The sequence below is a fragment of the Oncorhynchus nerka genome, linkage group LG24 (genome assembly GCF_034236695.1).
Source record: "Oncorhynchus nerka isolate Pitt River linkage group LG24, Oner_Uvic_2.0, whole genome shotgun sequence".
Classification (NCBI taxonomy): Eukaryota; Metazoa; Chordata; class Actinopteri; order Salmoniformes; family Salmonidae; genus Oncorhynchus; species Oncorhynchus nerka.
The window spans coordinates 17242934-17260597 of record NC_088419.1 but is presented as its reverse complement, the minus strand read 5'-3'; the positions used below and the strand labels follow the sequence as shown (position 1 = coordinate 17260597).

Sequence of the window (17664 nt, the reverse complement as noted above, 5' to 3'; positions counted from 1 at the left end):
AGTAGAGAAAGATACCTGTCAGCAGAGCGGGGAGAAAAATGTAATTGGACTATGGATTTTACAATCACGCCTATAGTTGGCCACATTTGCCTAATAGTAATCAAATAAACCCTCTGTTATTCGAGTGTGAACACATTTTTTTGTGATCTATTAATGATTGTACAAAGAAAACCTTTGTTTCTGTTGGAGAAGTGTGAGAAATAGATTATTTCTTGTTTTTCACAGTTTGGTGTTTCATTTCAGCTGCTCTTCTTCAAATAAAAGACCATCTGTGAGCCTTGATAAGCCTGGAAAGGGGAAATGAGTAAACCTCAGACTATGCAGAAGACACTCAACATTTCTCTCCTCAACACCAGGTAACCTCAATGATGTATGCAGCATCAATGATGTATACAGTGAGACATGGGCTCCCCTAAATGCAACAAAAGTCAAACTTTGAGGGGTCTCTAAATATTGCTAATTTCACCGAGACGCTCGCCGACAGCAAGATGCATCAATCTCACCGGAGAAAGTGAGCGAAACAGCGCCCCTCTGTCTCAGTATGTGTAGCCCATGTATCTGATGCTGTCTGGACAAAATGAGTTTGACATCATCAGATACATGGCCTACACATACTGAAAACAATGGCCACTGTTTCTCTCACTCTAATACTTTCTCCAGAGATAGATTCAGCCACTTGCAAATTGAAGGAAGATTATTAAAAAACGGAGAGACAAGATAGTCATTATTTCTTAAGATCAATTTATTTTTGTTGTTCAAAAATGTTGAGTAAGCATGGCTTCTCTTGGCATCCATGAATGCTGTGTAGGCCTAATGACAATCTCTGAATGTCGTTACACTTATGGCGTTTGTGACAGATGTTCCTTTCCACTCATCAAATGGCAGGTGCACAGTGCACTGTTTAGATGCTGGAGTTACTTTGGAGTGGACAAACATGCAAAGGTAGCCTTCTTTTCCAAGTGACTTGTTTGACAATCAGTTTTTACTATTTTTACTCCATGTATTTACTATTATGCCCCTCCCCCTCGGGTATAATTCACTTTGGTATGCAGTATGAGATTATGTGTGATTCTTTAACACATTGGGGTGTTGACAGATATTACAGTATATGCCCTAGAATGACAACATGGTCTCATCAGAATATGTACAAAATAGTGACATTTAACCATTGTACTTTTATGTCACCTATACTGTCATATTACTTATATGTCACTGTTAAATTTCAGCATTCTGATATTTTTATTGAGGCATGCCTGGGAGGAAATGTTTGTGTCTCAGCCTTTGTTCTTTAAAAAATATATATTTACAAAATATCTAGAATAAATACACGTATTAAATATAATCACATAGTCTACTGTAGTTCAGATGAATCTGTAAGGTTTGAATATCTCATACATCAGGCTGGGAAAAGCCCTACAATATTACCCAGTGTACAATTAGCTTGAGCCTTTGCCATCACCAAGTGAAACATAAGAACCAAACACTCCTCCAACCAACAAATTACCCTTGGAAATCCTGCTGCGAGAGGCGAGTTGAATCAAAGAACAACTCTCTCACATATATTTGGTCTGCCATAGCCGCCCACCACCAAGCTTGGACTGTCTGAAACTCAACATAAATCTCCAAGCCGCAGCCTCAGTTCGGCTCCATTTTAGAAACAGGGAATGAACGTTTTGGTTGTCTTTATGTTTGATGACAGTCATGTGAAATGAAAGAGATTTTCTACACCCACCCTTTTGTGTTTGTGTCTCAGCAGGCAGTCCCGTCAGGGCATAGCCATAATCCCCCACCTTGCATCTCCATCACTGTGTGAATGGAAAGGGAGGAGGAATAGCAAGCCCCACCACTCCTAACAATTTACTTTATTCCACAAGGTTGTCTCAGGACAACTGGGTCTCGTATCTGTTTTAAAAACGTTTCCTTTATAAGGTTACATTTAGAAACAAAGGGTGTGGGGGGGGATCAGAAAGCCTTTAGATTAGAACTAATGACCGTTGGCAATCAGCTGTGTCTGTGTGTGCGTGTGCTGAGGGCTGAGGGTAGCGAGAGGTGGTGAAAGAGCTCTTAAGTAGTCGTATCCAGGTCGCAAGCTTTCTCCTTTCTGTCGGCCGTCCAAGGACAACTAAGCCCAGTCCAGTGGGAGAGCTTTTGCTCAGCCAGAGAAAGAGGAGGGTGTGGTGGGGTGGAAAGGGGGAGTCACAACGGGGTGTTCACTGCCCCATGGTGCCCTGCTGGCTGTGGTCTCCCTGTCAGTGCAGCAGTAGGTAACTCTGGAGCCAAGGTGGAGTGAGAAAGGAAGGGAGAAAACTCTGAGAGAAACCATGAAAAATGTGGAGTATGAAAATGTCTCCCTTGGTTTATGGCAGCACAGACAACCTTCCAAGAGCAACACATCTTTAAATTTAACTTGAGATGCCTTTTTTCCCTCCGCTCCCTAACAGTTGGCAATGGCTCGGTTTCGAAAGCAAGGCCAAGTTGCTTGGAAACTGCGACCATGTTAAAAAAACACTTAATAATGTGGCGACAGGCTTCTGTATAAGGAGCTCAGCTTCCAGCTTCGGTGAACATGTTTGGTTCAGACTGAAACTTGGGCAAGTCTAGCTAGAATAATCTGAAATTCCAAGTGATCAGATCTCAGAATACTGACATACAGTATAATCTACCATTGATAAAAGGGAGAAAGACAAATGTTGTGACATTGGTTGTCCAGACAAAAGTGAGAGGATATATTGATACCTACTTTTGAAAATATAATTCATAAAAAATGTAAATACATTTTCCACATATGTATTTAAATAAATGTTTTGCCTGTTTTGGCAAAATGTTACATTACTATTCAAATGAAGCCCTCTCCTGGAACCAGTTTGTTAATGGGATAGTTCACAGATTGATTGAGCTTTCCTAGTGCAATTAAACCAATGGAATAGTCCCCAAAGTACAAACCCGCCTATTTGACTGTCTAGGCAGGCTCAAGCAAACCAAACACTCCGAAGGTCTGCTCTAGGGGCAGTAGTTATTTAGATTAATTTGAGGATGAAATCTCTTGAGATGCACCATCTTGTTTTCAAGAGTGTCCCAAAAAATAAAAGAGTTTTACAGCATAAAAAAGTTGTTGTACAACTACTAATAGGCCTACATTTAATAATGTAGCTGCTAATACAAATATTAATATGGCTAATAATAATACCTATTATATAAACATACATTTTTACAAATATCTTCACATGGTGATGTTTCAATTAGTTTGTTCTTAATATTTTGGAAAGGGCTTTCTTAAAATGACTGTGTGATTTTAATGCGTTGATTTCTATAGGTAAATGATTCCAGTCAGTTGGGCCTTTGTATCTGAAAGGTTTTACTCCAACCTCATGATGTACCATTGGGATTTACAATTGCTGCTGTTGTTGAAAGGAGTAGTGTGAGTCTTGTAAAGTGAGTTGTTCCTTATTAATGCAGTATATACAGGGACATTTAAGTTGATACATTTAAAAAGAAGTTGGTACCAATGCAGGTATGAGTGTTTTTTAATTCTATTCAAACCGTTCAAGGCTGAAGATTCCATACGGGAACACAGAAACCTCCCAACTGGATTTTATATAAAGTCTCATAAATAAAGGTTGTGATAGATGTTATTCCATTGAATTGGTTTAAAATTATGACTAGAAACAACACAACACACCACACACACACACACACACACACACACACACACACACACACACACACACACACCACACACACACACACACACAAATCAAGGCTTTGATGGATCAAACATACCTCTGGTGCAGAACCCCATACCTCCAGAGAGTAGACACTTCCCGTTAGAGAAACTGAATAAAATGCCCCATTGAGATGAACAAATGTAATGCACCTAAAATGTAACTGTCCTGAACACTTCCTAGCTCAAAGTAACTGTTTGACTTACTTGAAAAAAAGTGTTTCTTTTCCTTTTGGGATCAGTATGTGTTGTTTTGAGCCACTGTATTCGGTACAGATGCAGATGGAACAAATTGAACATGATTTGAAAAACAACTCCCAAGGGTTATGCCTCAAAAACAAATAATGATATCTGAATGATTGATGAAATAACATAATAAAAAATGAACAAAAGGTCTGTCCTTTAGGATTCTGCACTTGTATAGACTTTGAAACCCAGCAAGTAAATGATGTGGTGAACTGGTTTAGAAACAAATGCTGTATGTCAAAACACAACTCAAAACACAACACAAAACACAAGTCAAAACACAACTCAACCTGAGTGCTTTTGGCTTTGGTCACTCTTGCCTTCAGGTCTCTAGGTCTCCAGTTTTCCAGGCACTGGAGGAATCATTATGTTGCTTTTTGTCTTTCAAGTGTGACACTGGCTGCTAACACTGAGATTTGTGGCATTACAGCAGACTTCTCCATCAGCCTATCATCAGCCTATCAACCAACCTCACAGATAATGCCTCAAAGACCTTGAGACTTCACAGTCATAATAATCCCTCAACCAATGTGTTTGGAAGCAGAACCTCCATGGTTTTTCCAAAGGCAATTTGTTTTAAACAGTTACTTTTTCAAAAGGTTAAATATGAGGAAATCTGTGAGGCTGATTTGTTTTATGGGCTAGCCCAGCTCTGAATTACCAGGACATATAGGATAGGTTTTAAGGGAGGGAGGGAGACTGACATTACATATGGGCCAGATGGATTTTCTCCTATCCTGGTCATAAAAGTTCTTAGGACAGTTCACAAATCAAGGCCTTGCAGTATTATGTTAAGCGTTTGAGATTGTTATTGTTATTTTATGTTTGTAAATACTCATGTAATTTACAACTTTTCAAGGATCATTCGAGAATCAACCCACCCTGACGTTTTATGTGTGTGCTTAACAGTTGATACTTGGCTGATAAACTGTCTAGAGCTTTGAGGCTATATTCCATGGAAACATGGTCAGCGTAATAACAGAAGAACAACCAACTTTCTACAGTTTTGAATTAAGACCTGGGATTATAATAGTGCACCTAGGCTACTTTATAGCTATAAGCTCTTTGTTTTATGTGCATTTCATTTATTTAGTCGAATGGTTTTTGGTGTAAAATGTCCTCTGAAAGGAACGAAGAGGGCAGCAGGTAGCAGGCGAGGAGAGGGGAAAATGAAAAGTGAAATTCAAGATGGTGCCGGGCTTAAACGGGAAACGTCCGTTCTCCAGGGGCCAGTCGTCTTTCCGGAGAAGAGGAAAGTGGACCCCACGGTGGAGAGAGCTTCTGGTGGTCTGAGCCGGGCTGCCTCCCAGGGTCACTGTCTATGAAGTTGTTTCCCTGACACAAGCCTCGGATAAAGGTCCTTTCAATGGTCACAATGATCTCAACCTCCTTGACGTAATGGTATTAATGTTCTAGGCAATGCGCCTCCCAAACGAAAGTTGATATCATGAAGCTGCTTCCATATTTGGATTTTGAAGTAATCCCTATAGGCCTATCTGAGAGGGGTTTACTTTTAGCATTTGTTGATATGGCTGGAATAGTGGCAAAACTACTACAATAGGCCTCATAAAATGTATGTAGATGAATACTAGAATTGGCCATGTTTGTCAGTAATGTCATTTATTGAGCTTTATTAATGCACCTTATCAATAATAGTCACATGACACGATCAAGTCAATGCACCCTATCAATACAATATGTTCATACATGTTCAAGTTTAAGCAACATGTGGACTACACCGCCATTCAACTACAACACCCCCAGTCTGATGACCGGTAGGATTTGACATGTTTCATTGAAGAGAGAACGGGGACGTTATAGATTTATGAGTGTCTTTTAACATCTAATAATTCTCACAGACACTGATGGACATAACAGACATGTGCACATGGGGGGGGGGGGCTGCATAATGGTGCTGGGACATCAGGTTGTTTATGGGGGGGCTGCATAATGGTGCTGGGACATCAGGTTGTTTATGGGGGGGGCTGCATAATGGTGCTGGGACATCAGGTTGTTTATGGGGGGCTGCATAATGGTGCTGGGACATCAGGTTGTTAATGGGGGGCTGCATAATGGTGCTGGGACATCAGGTTGTTTATGCAACGTTAAAACGTGCAATTGGCTGAATTTCATTCAGTGTGCAGAATGTGTGCAGAATGTACTCCAGTTCATAACGTTGAGGCACGCTCTTCCCTTCAATCAATATTCACTTTGAAATGTATTACAATACGCATATTTTATGCTATTACAATTTATAATATATTTCCCTTGTATATTTTTCCTAATGATAATATATAATCATTTGACTTTTGACAATCAAATTAGTCTATATCCTTTATCTTTGTGCATTCAGCTAATAAGAGATTTGTGTTTATAAAAATTATATACTTTCATTCAGAGACTTCTTTACAAATGTTGAATGTTTTGGTCAACTTTACAGGCCTACACATAAAGAGAACACCAATGTAGGCTACATTACATTAATTTGCAAAGTCCCATGTAGGCCTAGGCCATGCTGATACAGAACATACCACCACCTTATAGGAATGTGGTGAGAATTATATAAGACGTTTATAAATGTGAAGTTTATTGCCTTGTTGCTGTAATCAATTAAATATATATGTTTTTAAAACAGGGCATTTAGCAACCAACTTTATTGCTTGTCGGCCAGTTTAAGAGAGAAGCATTAGAGGTCCATACATGGAGTAGGGGTTGATTCTTAGATCTAGGGCTACTCATCCGTTTCGTCGATGATATCTGGAGCCAGCGAATGTATACAAACTATAAATTCCCCCTCTTCTCTGAGCTCTATTTGGAGCGCCAGATTTCTTCTGAATAACATTGTTTGGAGGAAAGGGCTTAGCCTTAGCGGAATGACATTAACAAGCCCAGATAAAGGTCTTGGAAGCCAAGAGATGTCCACATTTTCATTTATCAAGAGCTTATGATTCCGATAGGCAACAAACGGTCTTCGTGAAGTAGACCTAGCGAGGCTTGACGGGATGGCATCGTTATTCTGTCTCTGTGATGCATGCTGTTGGTGTTGCGCGTATAGGCATGTTTTCACTTTAATCTCCATATCCAACTCTTGATTCACATTTTTCATCAGGAAAAACCAACAGGTATTTTTAGGCTTGAAATGCTAAATTAGGCCAAACCCAGAAATGTGCAGGTATCACTAAAGAGAAAGAAAAAATGTGCTTCGATAGTATTATACAACTATTGCACAGAATATGTTCACACGTCCAGTGGGTCTGGACCAAGTGAAGTAATAAGCCCTACCACTTTAGGTGGTCCATAATGCTGCACTACAATATTGTCTCTAGGGCTATAAGCTAATAAATAGTGATTAGGACTATTTTTACTACAAGAAGTTTGACACAACCTGCTATCAATAACATAGGCTTGTAGCATGTGTTTAAATGCAATTGAAAAGTTGTTAGTACGCCATTATTGTGTGTGTAAGTAGCATAGTGGAATGCTAAATAAGGCCTATCTAATTAGTCATTACTTCGGCTGACTCATCTTCATTGATCACTCACTGACTCAGAATTATGAGGAGGCCTATTTGTAGGCTTATGTGTAGCCAATTGGTTTTGCCATCACCTTATATTAGACACTTTAATTCATCTATGTCAATTATTTACATAGAGTTAATCAATGCAACAGGACAAGATAGCGTACATTCACTTGGGCAAACTGCTCGTTGAAAACGCATGTGGATTTGTGTTTCTTAACGACTTGCCTAACTCGGCATTCGTAAATACAAACGATTAAATGGTGTTGGAATTGTGAGAGAGTATGACTAACTCATTTGAAAAGCCCTGATAAGTTTGATCTACTTCGAGCAAACTGACGAGCAGTTACATACTCCACCATGTTTCGACTGGGTCAATAACTGTATCCATTTCGGCTTGAGTGTACCCATACTGCTTGGTTTATACCCAGAAATCGAAATATGACTTAATGAATGACGTAATTGTAATTTATATATATATGATATATTAGGTATATGGATTATTTAAACATGAAACATAAGCATATTTCAGCCCTCATAACAATGATTCCTTCACACAGTGAAATAAGGCCTACGTGGCAGTGAAGTCCAAGACGAATTCATTTAAGGCTACTAAAATAAACGTTGATATCTACTTCAGAGCACTGTTTTGAGAGCGTATATTATAGGCTACTCAAGACCTTGTCAGGTGTGAAGTTGTCTCTCCTTCAGTGTTGTTTTCAATATTCCATTATTCCCATAAAGAGAAGGTAATAATGCCCCCAAAGTAATCATATTCTATATACATACATTTTTTTTTTTAATCGAAAATCAAAAGTAAGAAACTTTTTATTTACAATATTTTCAGTGCAAATAATTATTGACCAACATATAATACAACAATATTTATCAACGCTTCCACAGTAAATTACATGTAACATTGTGTCGTGTTTTTGGATTTCAGGACACGGAATAAGTGGTTCAGATTAAAATTCACAACAGAATATTTCCTTCAATTGAGGAAAAAGTCATGCACATCGCCTAATACTGACTGACAGAGGTGAAAGATGGAGGGAGTCATAATATCCCATACACGCTGTAGAGTATCCTACTGGCCCTCCACTTTAAGACAACTCCGCTCTGTATATCAATTTTTCTAAATAATATTTATATTAAATTATACATTTTACATAAAAAAAATAACTTTTGACTGTGCACTCATATTAACATTTGCGATGATGGCACAGCTTCTGTAAGGGCACTGACTGAGTTCGCCTCCTCGGTACTCACAGGGATGGCCCCGGTCATGATCACACTAGTCTTGTTGTGCTCAGAAATGTCCATGTCACTCTTGTCCTCCTGTCCATCCTCGAAATCGGACTCGCTTGCTTCGCTCTCACACTCGGACTCTTCCGGCTCCTTGGACTCGGCCTCTGTCAGTGACTTGTCCGGTGTCTCCTTCTCCTTATCTTTCTGTGCCTGTGCTTCTTTCGAATGCCTCCACTTCATGCGCCTGTTTTGGAACCACACTTTGACCTGCCGAGAAAGTGCACGAGCTCGTTTAGACATGGTCGGCCGAAGCCCGAGGCCTATTACTCGCCAACAGGTTGACAATGAAATATGCTTCATAGAAATATGACCCATAGTCTACATTTCTAATTAAACAACTTTACAGTAGCCTAGGTAGGCTACAATGAAGTTAATGTAGAATAAATAAACAAAACGATTTTGCGTAAGATGGGCATACATGGCATAAAGGTGGTCCTAGCCTACAAGAACAACACAAATACTATTAAAACATCATATATATACTACATTTGTATTGCTTAACACCAATGGGGTTAGGTAAAACTATAACCTTCATCCGTTTGCAATAATTCGTTGTAATCGAATTTCATTTCCTTAGAAGTTCTCCATTGCGTAATTGCCTACTGGGCTATATTACCGGGCGTGTCCTCCTCTGAGTGGAGGCTTCCTGTCGTAACAGCACAAGGCCAAGTTTGATTGTTTTACACTATTATGTCTTTCCATTTCAAGAATCAAGAATTCTAAAAAATAACTCCAGATTTGCATGGTCTATGCTTAGGCATGGTTAATTGAAAAGGCCTGCTTGTCCATAAAATAGCCTAATTGAGGCTTATAGGTTACAGTAACTTATCTTACCTGTGCGTCTGTTAGGCCAAGCATTGCAGCCAGTTGTTTTCTGTCGGGTTTGGTGACGTATTTCTGTATTTCGAATCGTTTCTCAAGCCCTTTTCTTTGCAGGTTGGAGAAGACCGCCCGCGACCAGGACCTCTTCCTTTTGTACGTCTGTGGCATCGTGTCTTTAGTAAGGACAGCATATGGACCTGTATAAATAAAGGGACATAAAGGTTGAGCAATGTTATTTATTCGTTCAAAATTCAAAGTGTAACGATATTTGGTCAATTATACTCTGCAGAAATACAAGAAAAACAGAACATATGCCTAAGGTTTAAAATCAAAGTCTGAATATGAAAGACTATGTAAAAATATTGTTCGAATCCTTAAATGCGCTGTGTGCGTAAAAAGGCCATTTGAAATATGCGGACGGCTACACTACCTGGAAAGGTGTCCTGAAACTGATGCTGCCCTGAATGCCTGGCGCTGTTTAGTGAGCTCATCATGGAGGACGCGTCGCTCATCCCCGGGTCTATGGATGCGAAGTACTGGCTCGCTGGCTGGATCCCTGACTGACGGTTCGAGCTAACAATGGACGTGAGATCTGTCACAGGGCGAGAGATAAGTAAGAAATTACCGCAACGTATACACGAGTATTCAACGCTGAAACTTTTCAACTACAAATTAACTTTTGTGTGCGAGTCTGAATGTTGTCTGAAGCTAGAGAGTTCCTAGTTTTATAGTTTGGCAACTGTGGAACCTTGGATACTCAAATAGAGGTTTTTCTATGAGTGCTTAAAGGATAAAAAGTACGTGTTGCCTGCCTCAGTGGTGTTGGTGCCTTCAAGGTCAGTACTTAAAATCAAATCAAATCAATTGTATTGGTCACATACACATATTTAGCAGATGTTATTGCGGTTGTAGCGAAATGCTTGTGTTCCTAGCTCCAACAGTCCAACAATGCAACAGTACTTTGTAAACGTATATTTAAGTCAATCTTATAAAAATGTGCCTTTACAACATAATGGCTTTCTTAAACGCTTTCTTTGGCAGTGAGATAACCTTGATGTAGGCTATACATGAGTTATTTTAGAGAATTCAGTGAAAAGTGAACTTCAAAGCATACCTCTTAAAGACGATATGTCTTTTGTTTTGGGGTCGAAGTCTGTTGACAATATCCGATCGATTCCGAACTTGAGGTCCTTGCTTGAAGGTGGGGGAGCTTGTTGGGGCTGAGACTCGTTCTAGATACCGAAGTTAAGTGTATTCCGTGTCTGTGATACGGAGACCCGGGGTTCACTCTCCCACCGTAGATCGACTGCTCTGGCCCCACTGGTGAAGGACGCAATGGCGATCCAGAGGCGTGAACCTGAGAACGGTGTCCCATATGAGTCATGAGGGCCGAGGATCCCGGGATGTTCTCAGCATCACCGACCTGCAAAATGTCAGCAATGCAAAATGAGGGCTTCTTCATTGTATCCATAGCGAAACCACCCGCACAATAAGCAGACCAAAGACTAAAATTCGATGCGTAAAACGGGTTGAGTCCGGCCGTATACATCCTTAACTCGTAATGTTGCCCCTCGGTACAACTTTTAGTTAATTAAGTGTAGTCAGAGAAAGCTGCCGTCTTTATGTAAGTGCCAGAAATCTTTATCAAACAACTCTGAAATTTTAGTCTTTGGTCTAAGTACTTCCACAGTGAAGTTTCTCCTCTGACACTGATTGGTTGCTTTTTAGCCAATAGAAGTTTGGTCTCGAACACCGAAACACGCCCTTGTGATGGAGATACGCATAGTTAAGTGTTGCTAATGACAGCGACATGCTCGTTGACCTCTTGAATATCTTCTTAAACATTTTCAACTGCAGCCATCATCATCTTCGTCACCATCTTCATCGTCTTCATGGATGGCAGCAGCAACAACAACAATAAATGCAAGTGCAATATGAAAATGTTCAAATATATGTTATACTAATGTCATGTAATGTAATAGTAATGTAACAGTAATGTTTATCCTTGCACTTAGCTTTTAGACATTCGGCTTTGTTTCTGAATAAGTTAAAAAAATAAAAATAAACGTAGATAAAAATCTGACCTCTAGGCTTTAGGCCTGCAAATGGAATCATCTGTTCATATTATTATCTGCTAAACATTAGGTTGGTTCGGTTGAGTTTTGTATCGTTGAAATGGAAAAACAACTGACTTTCAAACGATGTAGGCTCCAAAAAGTTAACACGGTCAATAAATAAGACCTTGTTTATTTGAAAAATAGCTCATTTTTTTGCGTCATAGGCGTACTAAATTTCAGGCAATAACATCAATCGAACATCTTAAATGCATCTGGGTTAAGCCAATTTAAGAGAAGTAACGTGGTCTACACTATATAGGCAGCTAGAGTGCAGGAAACTAGAGAGTTTCTATTAGAATTCAGGTCATCCTGTTTTTGATGGGCTGTGATTCGTGCTAAATGAGCCTGTTAGATTTGTCCCGAAATAGAACCTGTTTTAGTATTTTAGGATACAAGCGAAATCTTTATTTCATCCGGAGCAGAGGAGGGAAACTTTATAATGACTGTTGCAACTTCCTTTTTCAATATTTGTGCAACTTTATCTCGACCTGCAAGTTGCATGGTGACGCAAATCCGCCCCTATGCTCATAATAAACAGAGGAAATCTATTCCCCTCTAAAACGAAAAGACAATAACTTCAGAGGCCATACTTCATCCGTATTCGAGACTCGCATGTTTCTCACCGAGTAACGAACATAATGGGGGGACTGATTATTATGACAATGACAAAATATCAAAGGGTAAATTAGATGTTATTATTATTGTAGGGATGGGAATGTGAGTGTTGTCATTTTCAATTCGGGGGAACATTTAGACACTAGGCTACTTGCAATATAGCCTAACTAGTCGTTAGATTGGCTTTTATAACACAGACGTAAGGCAATAGCCATATACCAGACATCTATACAGTGCTTTTTATTAAACAGGAGTCATCATGTATTACAATAAAACATTGAATGAATGTATAAATACTAAATAATCCTAATTAATCTGATAAAGGTGAAGTCTAAAATAATACAAAATAAACAACAAAAACAATAATAATAATAATAATTTACTTTTAATAATGAACAATCGCATTCATATTGATAATGATGAATAATAACATACTTTACTTTTTTATTACAATATAAACACATTTTACTCATGTGTGTGTGAGTGTGTGTGTGTATGCGCTCGTGTGTGTGTGAGTGTGTGTGTGTGTGTGCGTATGCGCTCGTGTGTGTGTGAGTGTGTGTGTGTGCGTATGCGTGTGTGTGTGAGTGTGTGTGTGTGCGTATGCGTGTGTGTGTGTGTGAGTGTGTGTGTGTGTGTGCGTATGCGTGTGTGTGTGTGTGCGCGCATGTGTCCTACACATTCGATTGTTAACTCCCAAATTCCCACACCACATAGGCCCATGCATGTACTGTTTTTAACCGATTGTCATTACGTGCGCGTCTCATCCTCCAACTGCATTCATTAGACTTGATTCATTCCCGGAAGAAACTATGACCCTGGCCTGACTGCCTCTTGTCACGGTGTTTTCGAGTGACACTTTTCCAGGTTAAAATTAGAAATTAAATGTAACGTTTACCCTAGATCATGCAGTTAACACAATCCAGGGGAAAAGGATGTAGCAGAGGCAGGCACAGCGGGATAGCAAGCCTCAGTTATTTCAGGTGCTGATGAGCCTTCAGAGGGAAGCATACATGGGCTGATTGGCCATCTGGCAATTCTGGAAAATGCCCGAAGGACCATCTTTTATTGGGTTGGGCTGGTGGAAATATATATGTATGTATGTATGTATTATGTATGTATGTATGTATGTATGTATGTATGTATGTATGTATACATGTATGTATGTATACATATATATATATATATATATATATATATATATATATATATATATATATATATATATATATATATATACTGAACAAAAATATAAACACAACATGTAAAGTGTAGGTCCCATGTTTCATGAGCTGAAATAACAGATCCAAGAAATGTTCCATATGCACAAAAAGCTTATTTCTCTCAAATTTTGTGCACAACTTTGTTTACATCTCTGTTAGTGAGCATTTCTCCTTTGCCAAGATAATCCATCCATCTGACAGGTGTGGCATATCAAGAAGCCAATTAAACAGCATGATTATTACACAATAAAAGGCCACTCTAAAATGTGCAGTATTAGGTTTTGAGGGAGCATGCAATTGGTATGAGTATGGCAGGAATGTCCACCAGAGCTGTTGCCAGAGAACTGACTGTTCATTTCTCTACCATAAGCCTCCTCCAACATCCTTTCAGAGAATTTGGCAGTATGTCAACTGGCCTCACAACCGCAGTCCACGTGTATGGCGTCATGTGGGCGAGCAGTTTGCTGATGTCAATGTTGTGAACAGAGTTCCCCATGGTGGCAGGTATGGGCAGGCATAAACTACGGACAACGAACACAATTGTATTTTATCGATGGCAATTTGAATGCATAGAAATACCATGACGTGATCCTGAGTCCCATTGGGAGGCCTATTTATTTTAAGGTATCTGTGACCAACAGATGCATATCTGTATTCCCAGTCGTGAAATCCATAGATTATGGCCTGATTTATTTATTTCAATTGACTGATTTCCTCAAATGAACTGTAACTCAGTTAAATATTTGAAATTGTTGCATGTTTCATTTATATAATTGTTCAGTATATTTTAAATGCGCCTGTTTTTTAAATGAATTTTGCAGAATTTCTCTGTTGTCATAATAATCTGTATTGAGCATTTGGCTGACCAAAAAGTTCTGGGGTTATGATTTGGGCAGGCATAATCTAAGGACAACGAACACAATTGTATTTTATCAATGGCAAATTGAATGCACAGAAATATCGTGACGAGATCCTGAGTCCCATTGTGAGGCCCATTTATTTAAAGGTATCTGTGACCAACAGATGCATATCTGTATTCCCAGTCGTGAAATCCATAGATTATGGCCTAATTTATTTATTTCAATTGACTGATTTCCTCAAATGAACTGTAACTAAATTAAATCTGTGAAATTGTTGCATGTTTCATTTATATTATTGTTCAATATATTTTAAATGGGCCTGTTTTTTTAAAAGGAATTTTGCACAATTTCTCTGTTGTCATAATAACCTGTTTTGAGCGTTTGGCTGACCAGTGGTCCGGTAAGGTTTTGTGATTGGCTGTGCTGAGGTGTCGCAAGTTTACATTCACAGTCAGTCAAACGCGCATCATCAAAAAAAAGTGAGATCTGCTCTGACTCTGACAGAACTGAAACTCATGGATCATTAAAAAACGGAAAGATGTTGCAAAAATAAGTTAGAGAGATAAAAAAAAAAGGCTATTGATGCCGATGCTGCTAAATGGCCGAAATTAACCGATTTATATTGCAAAAAGTTCTGCTGGTCCGAGTGCTGTGGCTGTGTCTGTGAGAAATGACAGACCAGCTGCTGCTGCCGCTGCAGCAGAGGACAGTGGGGCAGTCGAGGTAGGAAGAAAACAGAGAAAGACACACTCAAGCACACTAACACAGATCATGTAGCCTACTGCTGCAAATTAGGCCTAATATTCCGGCTTTATATTGTATGACATAGTAGGCTAATTAAGGAAGGGGGGATTCGGGGGAACATTTAGACACTAGCCTAACTAGGCGTTAGATTGGCTTTTATAACACAGGTAAAGCAATAGCCATCTGCTAGATATTTATACAGTGCTTTTCATTAAACACAAGTCATCATGTATTACAATAAAACATTGAATGAATGCATAAATACTAAATAATCCTAATTCATCTGTTAAAGGTGAAGTCGGGGTCTCTGTATTTTAATTGTTTTATCAATGTTTAGGCGATTTGCTTCGCTTATAAATCTGTTCTCCAAGGCAAATAGGGTTTTTGAACTGTTGCAGAGAATGGTTGCATCTGACCTCGCCTCCTCCCGCCTGCCTTCCATATTTGAGGAAGTATTGTATTTCCATTGTTAGAGCTCGATTTGCCAATATAATAGATCATATTTGACTGTGGTGACTAAGGACCCTGGTGTCAGATTACATTCCCGCCTAAAATCTATTTTTTTTCCATCCACGCGACACTGTCAAACGAAGCCCAAAACTGGAAATATGTACGCATCCACAGAAACTAGTCCCGTCGTTCTATGACAAACACAGACAGGTTTAAATCGAATTCAATAGAGGAAAACAGAGAGAGCAGAGGACAGACTCTGACACAGATGTACTGCCAGTTCCTTAATGTTTTGTCTGTATATGTAGCCTAGTATTAAACACAGCTAAGTGGGTAGGGTGGAACACATAGGTGATGTCAGGCACTCATTTGCAATATAAGTAGCTAGGCTGTTATAAAGTATTATGAGCCAATTGTCATCTATTATGCATTGATTTAGTGATTTTTTTCTTTGTCTGAAAATGTGTGTTTATTCATTCACAAGGCAGTGTGGTCTCATCATCTTCCTGTCACAGTGATGCTAGGCACAGCACAGGCAGCTCAGCTGCTGCAGCAGAGTCAACTGTAGTGGAGATAGGAAGACAACACAGAGAGAGAAATACATACACACACACACACACACACACACACACACACACACACACACACACACACACACACACACACACACACACACACACACACACACACACACACACACAGTCAATACTGCTGCCATTATTTACCTTTATACACATCCCAGCATATGCTGTAGTATTCATAGTCAGTGGTGACCCTGTTTTGAGCCCCACATTTTTAGCAAAAAAAAAAACATGTTATTTTGGCATTAATACATGTCACATATCAGTTTGCACACTCTATATATATATATAAACTCCCAGTAATTTATTGGGTAAATCATGCTAAATTGCCACTGTTCATAGTATATTCATAGAATTTTCTGGATATTCCTATTGTGTATATATTTGTATTACCATTCCTACTAAAATATTTGTCTATTACTTGGTTGTGTGTGTGTGTGTTGCAGCCTGTGAGTACGTATTTCACCGCAACATTTACATCTTGTATTCTGTGCATGTGATCAATAGACTCGCTGTGATGTGGGCTGGTGTGGCTAAAATGCTAGGACTGAATTTTTGGCCCTGTCACGTCCTGACCTTAGTTCCTTTTTTATGTCTCTGTTTTAGCTTGGTCAGGGGTGGGCATTCAATGTTTTTGTTCTATGTTTGGTATTTCTGCTTTTGGCCTGGTATGGTTCCCAATCAGAGGCAGCTGTCAATCGTTGTCTCTGATTGAGAACCATACTTAGGTAGCCTGTGTTCCCACTATGATTTGTGGGTGGTTGTTTTCTGTTTAGTGTATGTCACCTTACAGAACTGTTTTGTTTCTTCCATTTCACTTTGTTATTTTGTTTTGTGCGTTCAGTCAATAAATTATGAAGAACACTTACCACGCTGCATATTGGTCTGATACTTCTTACTCTTCCTCAGACGAAGAAGAGATTCGTTACAGGCCCAGTCCGCCCCTGTTAAAACATGAAGACAAGCTGCAACATGTTAAAGCACTATAGTCTGTATTTTATACTCTGGAATGTCATACAATAGTGCCATTTCATTTGTCAATCCTTTCATATGTGATTGAATGTTATGTTTGTCCAGTTCAAAATGAATGTTTGACCCATGTGACATACTGTAGGCCTATTCAGAGATTGTTTCAGTTCTATTATAATTGTTATTGCCTTTAGTTTTCAATTACATCAATGCAGGATTGTATTACAAAACCATAACAAAATATGGGTGGCATAAAACCAATAACATTTTAATAGCATATTGTCAATTTATAAAAGGAATTGTGCTTTGCATTGTACTGTATGCTGGAAAGGTTGGTTGAGGCTGTCAGAACTTCTTTAGGCTACTATATAAACAAACACATGTTGAAAATAAAATGTAAAACTACACGACTCCAAGTCAACACCTTTTGATTAAAAACAAAGTTTGACAGCTACAGTACAGCTAACCATTGAGAGCCAGCATTCACAAGC

At 39.1% G+C, this 17664-nt stretch overlaps 1 protein-coding gene across 1 annotated transcript; it reads right to left on the bottom strand.

Moving 5' to 3' along the window:
- Positions 1–8294: 8294 nt before the first annotated feature.
- On the bottom strand, positions 8295–11943 carry LOC115119898 (H2.0-like homeobox protein). The gene is given in 5 exon segments (XM_029648787.2): positions 8295–8999; positions 9627–9811; positions 10045–10206; positions 10729–10833; positions 10836–11943. Coding segments are annotated over 5 exon segments (1098 nt in total). The 5' UTR covers positions 11164–11943; the 3' UTR covers positions 8295–8681.
- Positions 11944–17664: the final 5721 nt, after the last annotated feature.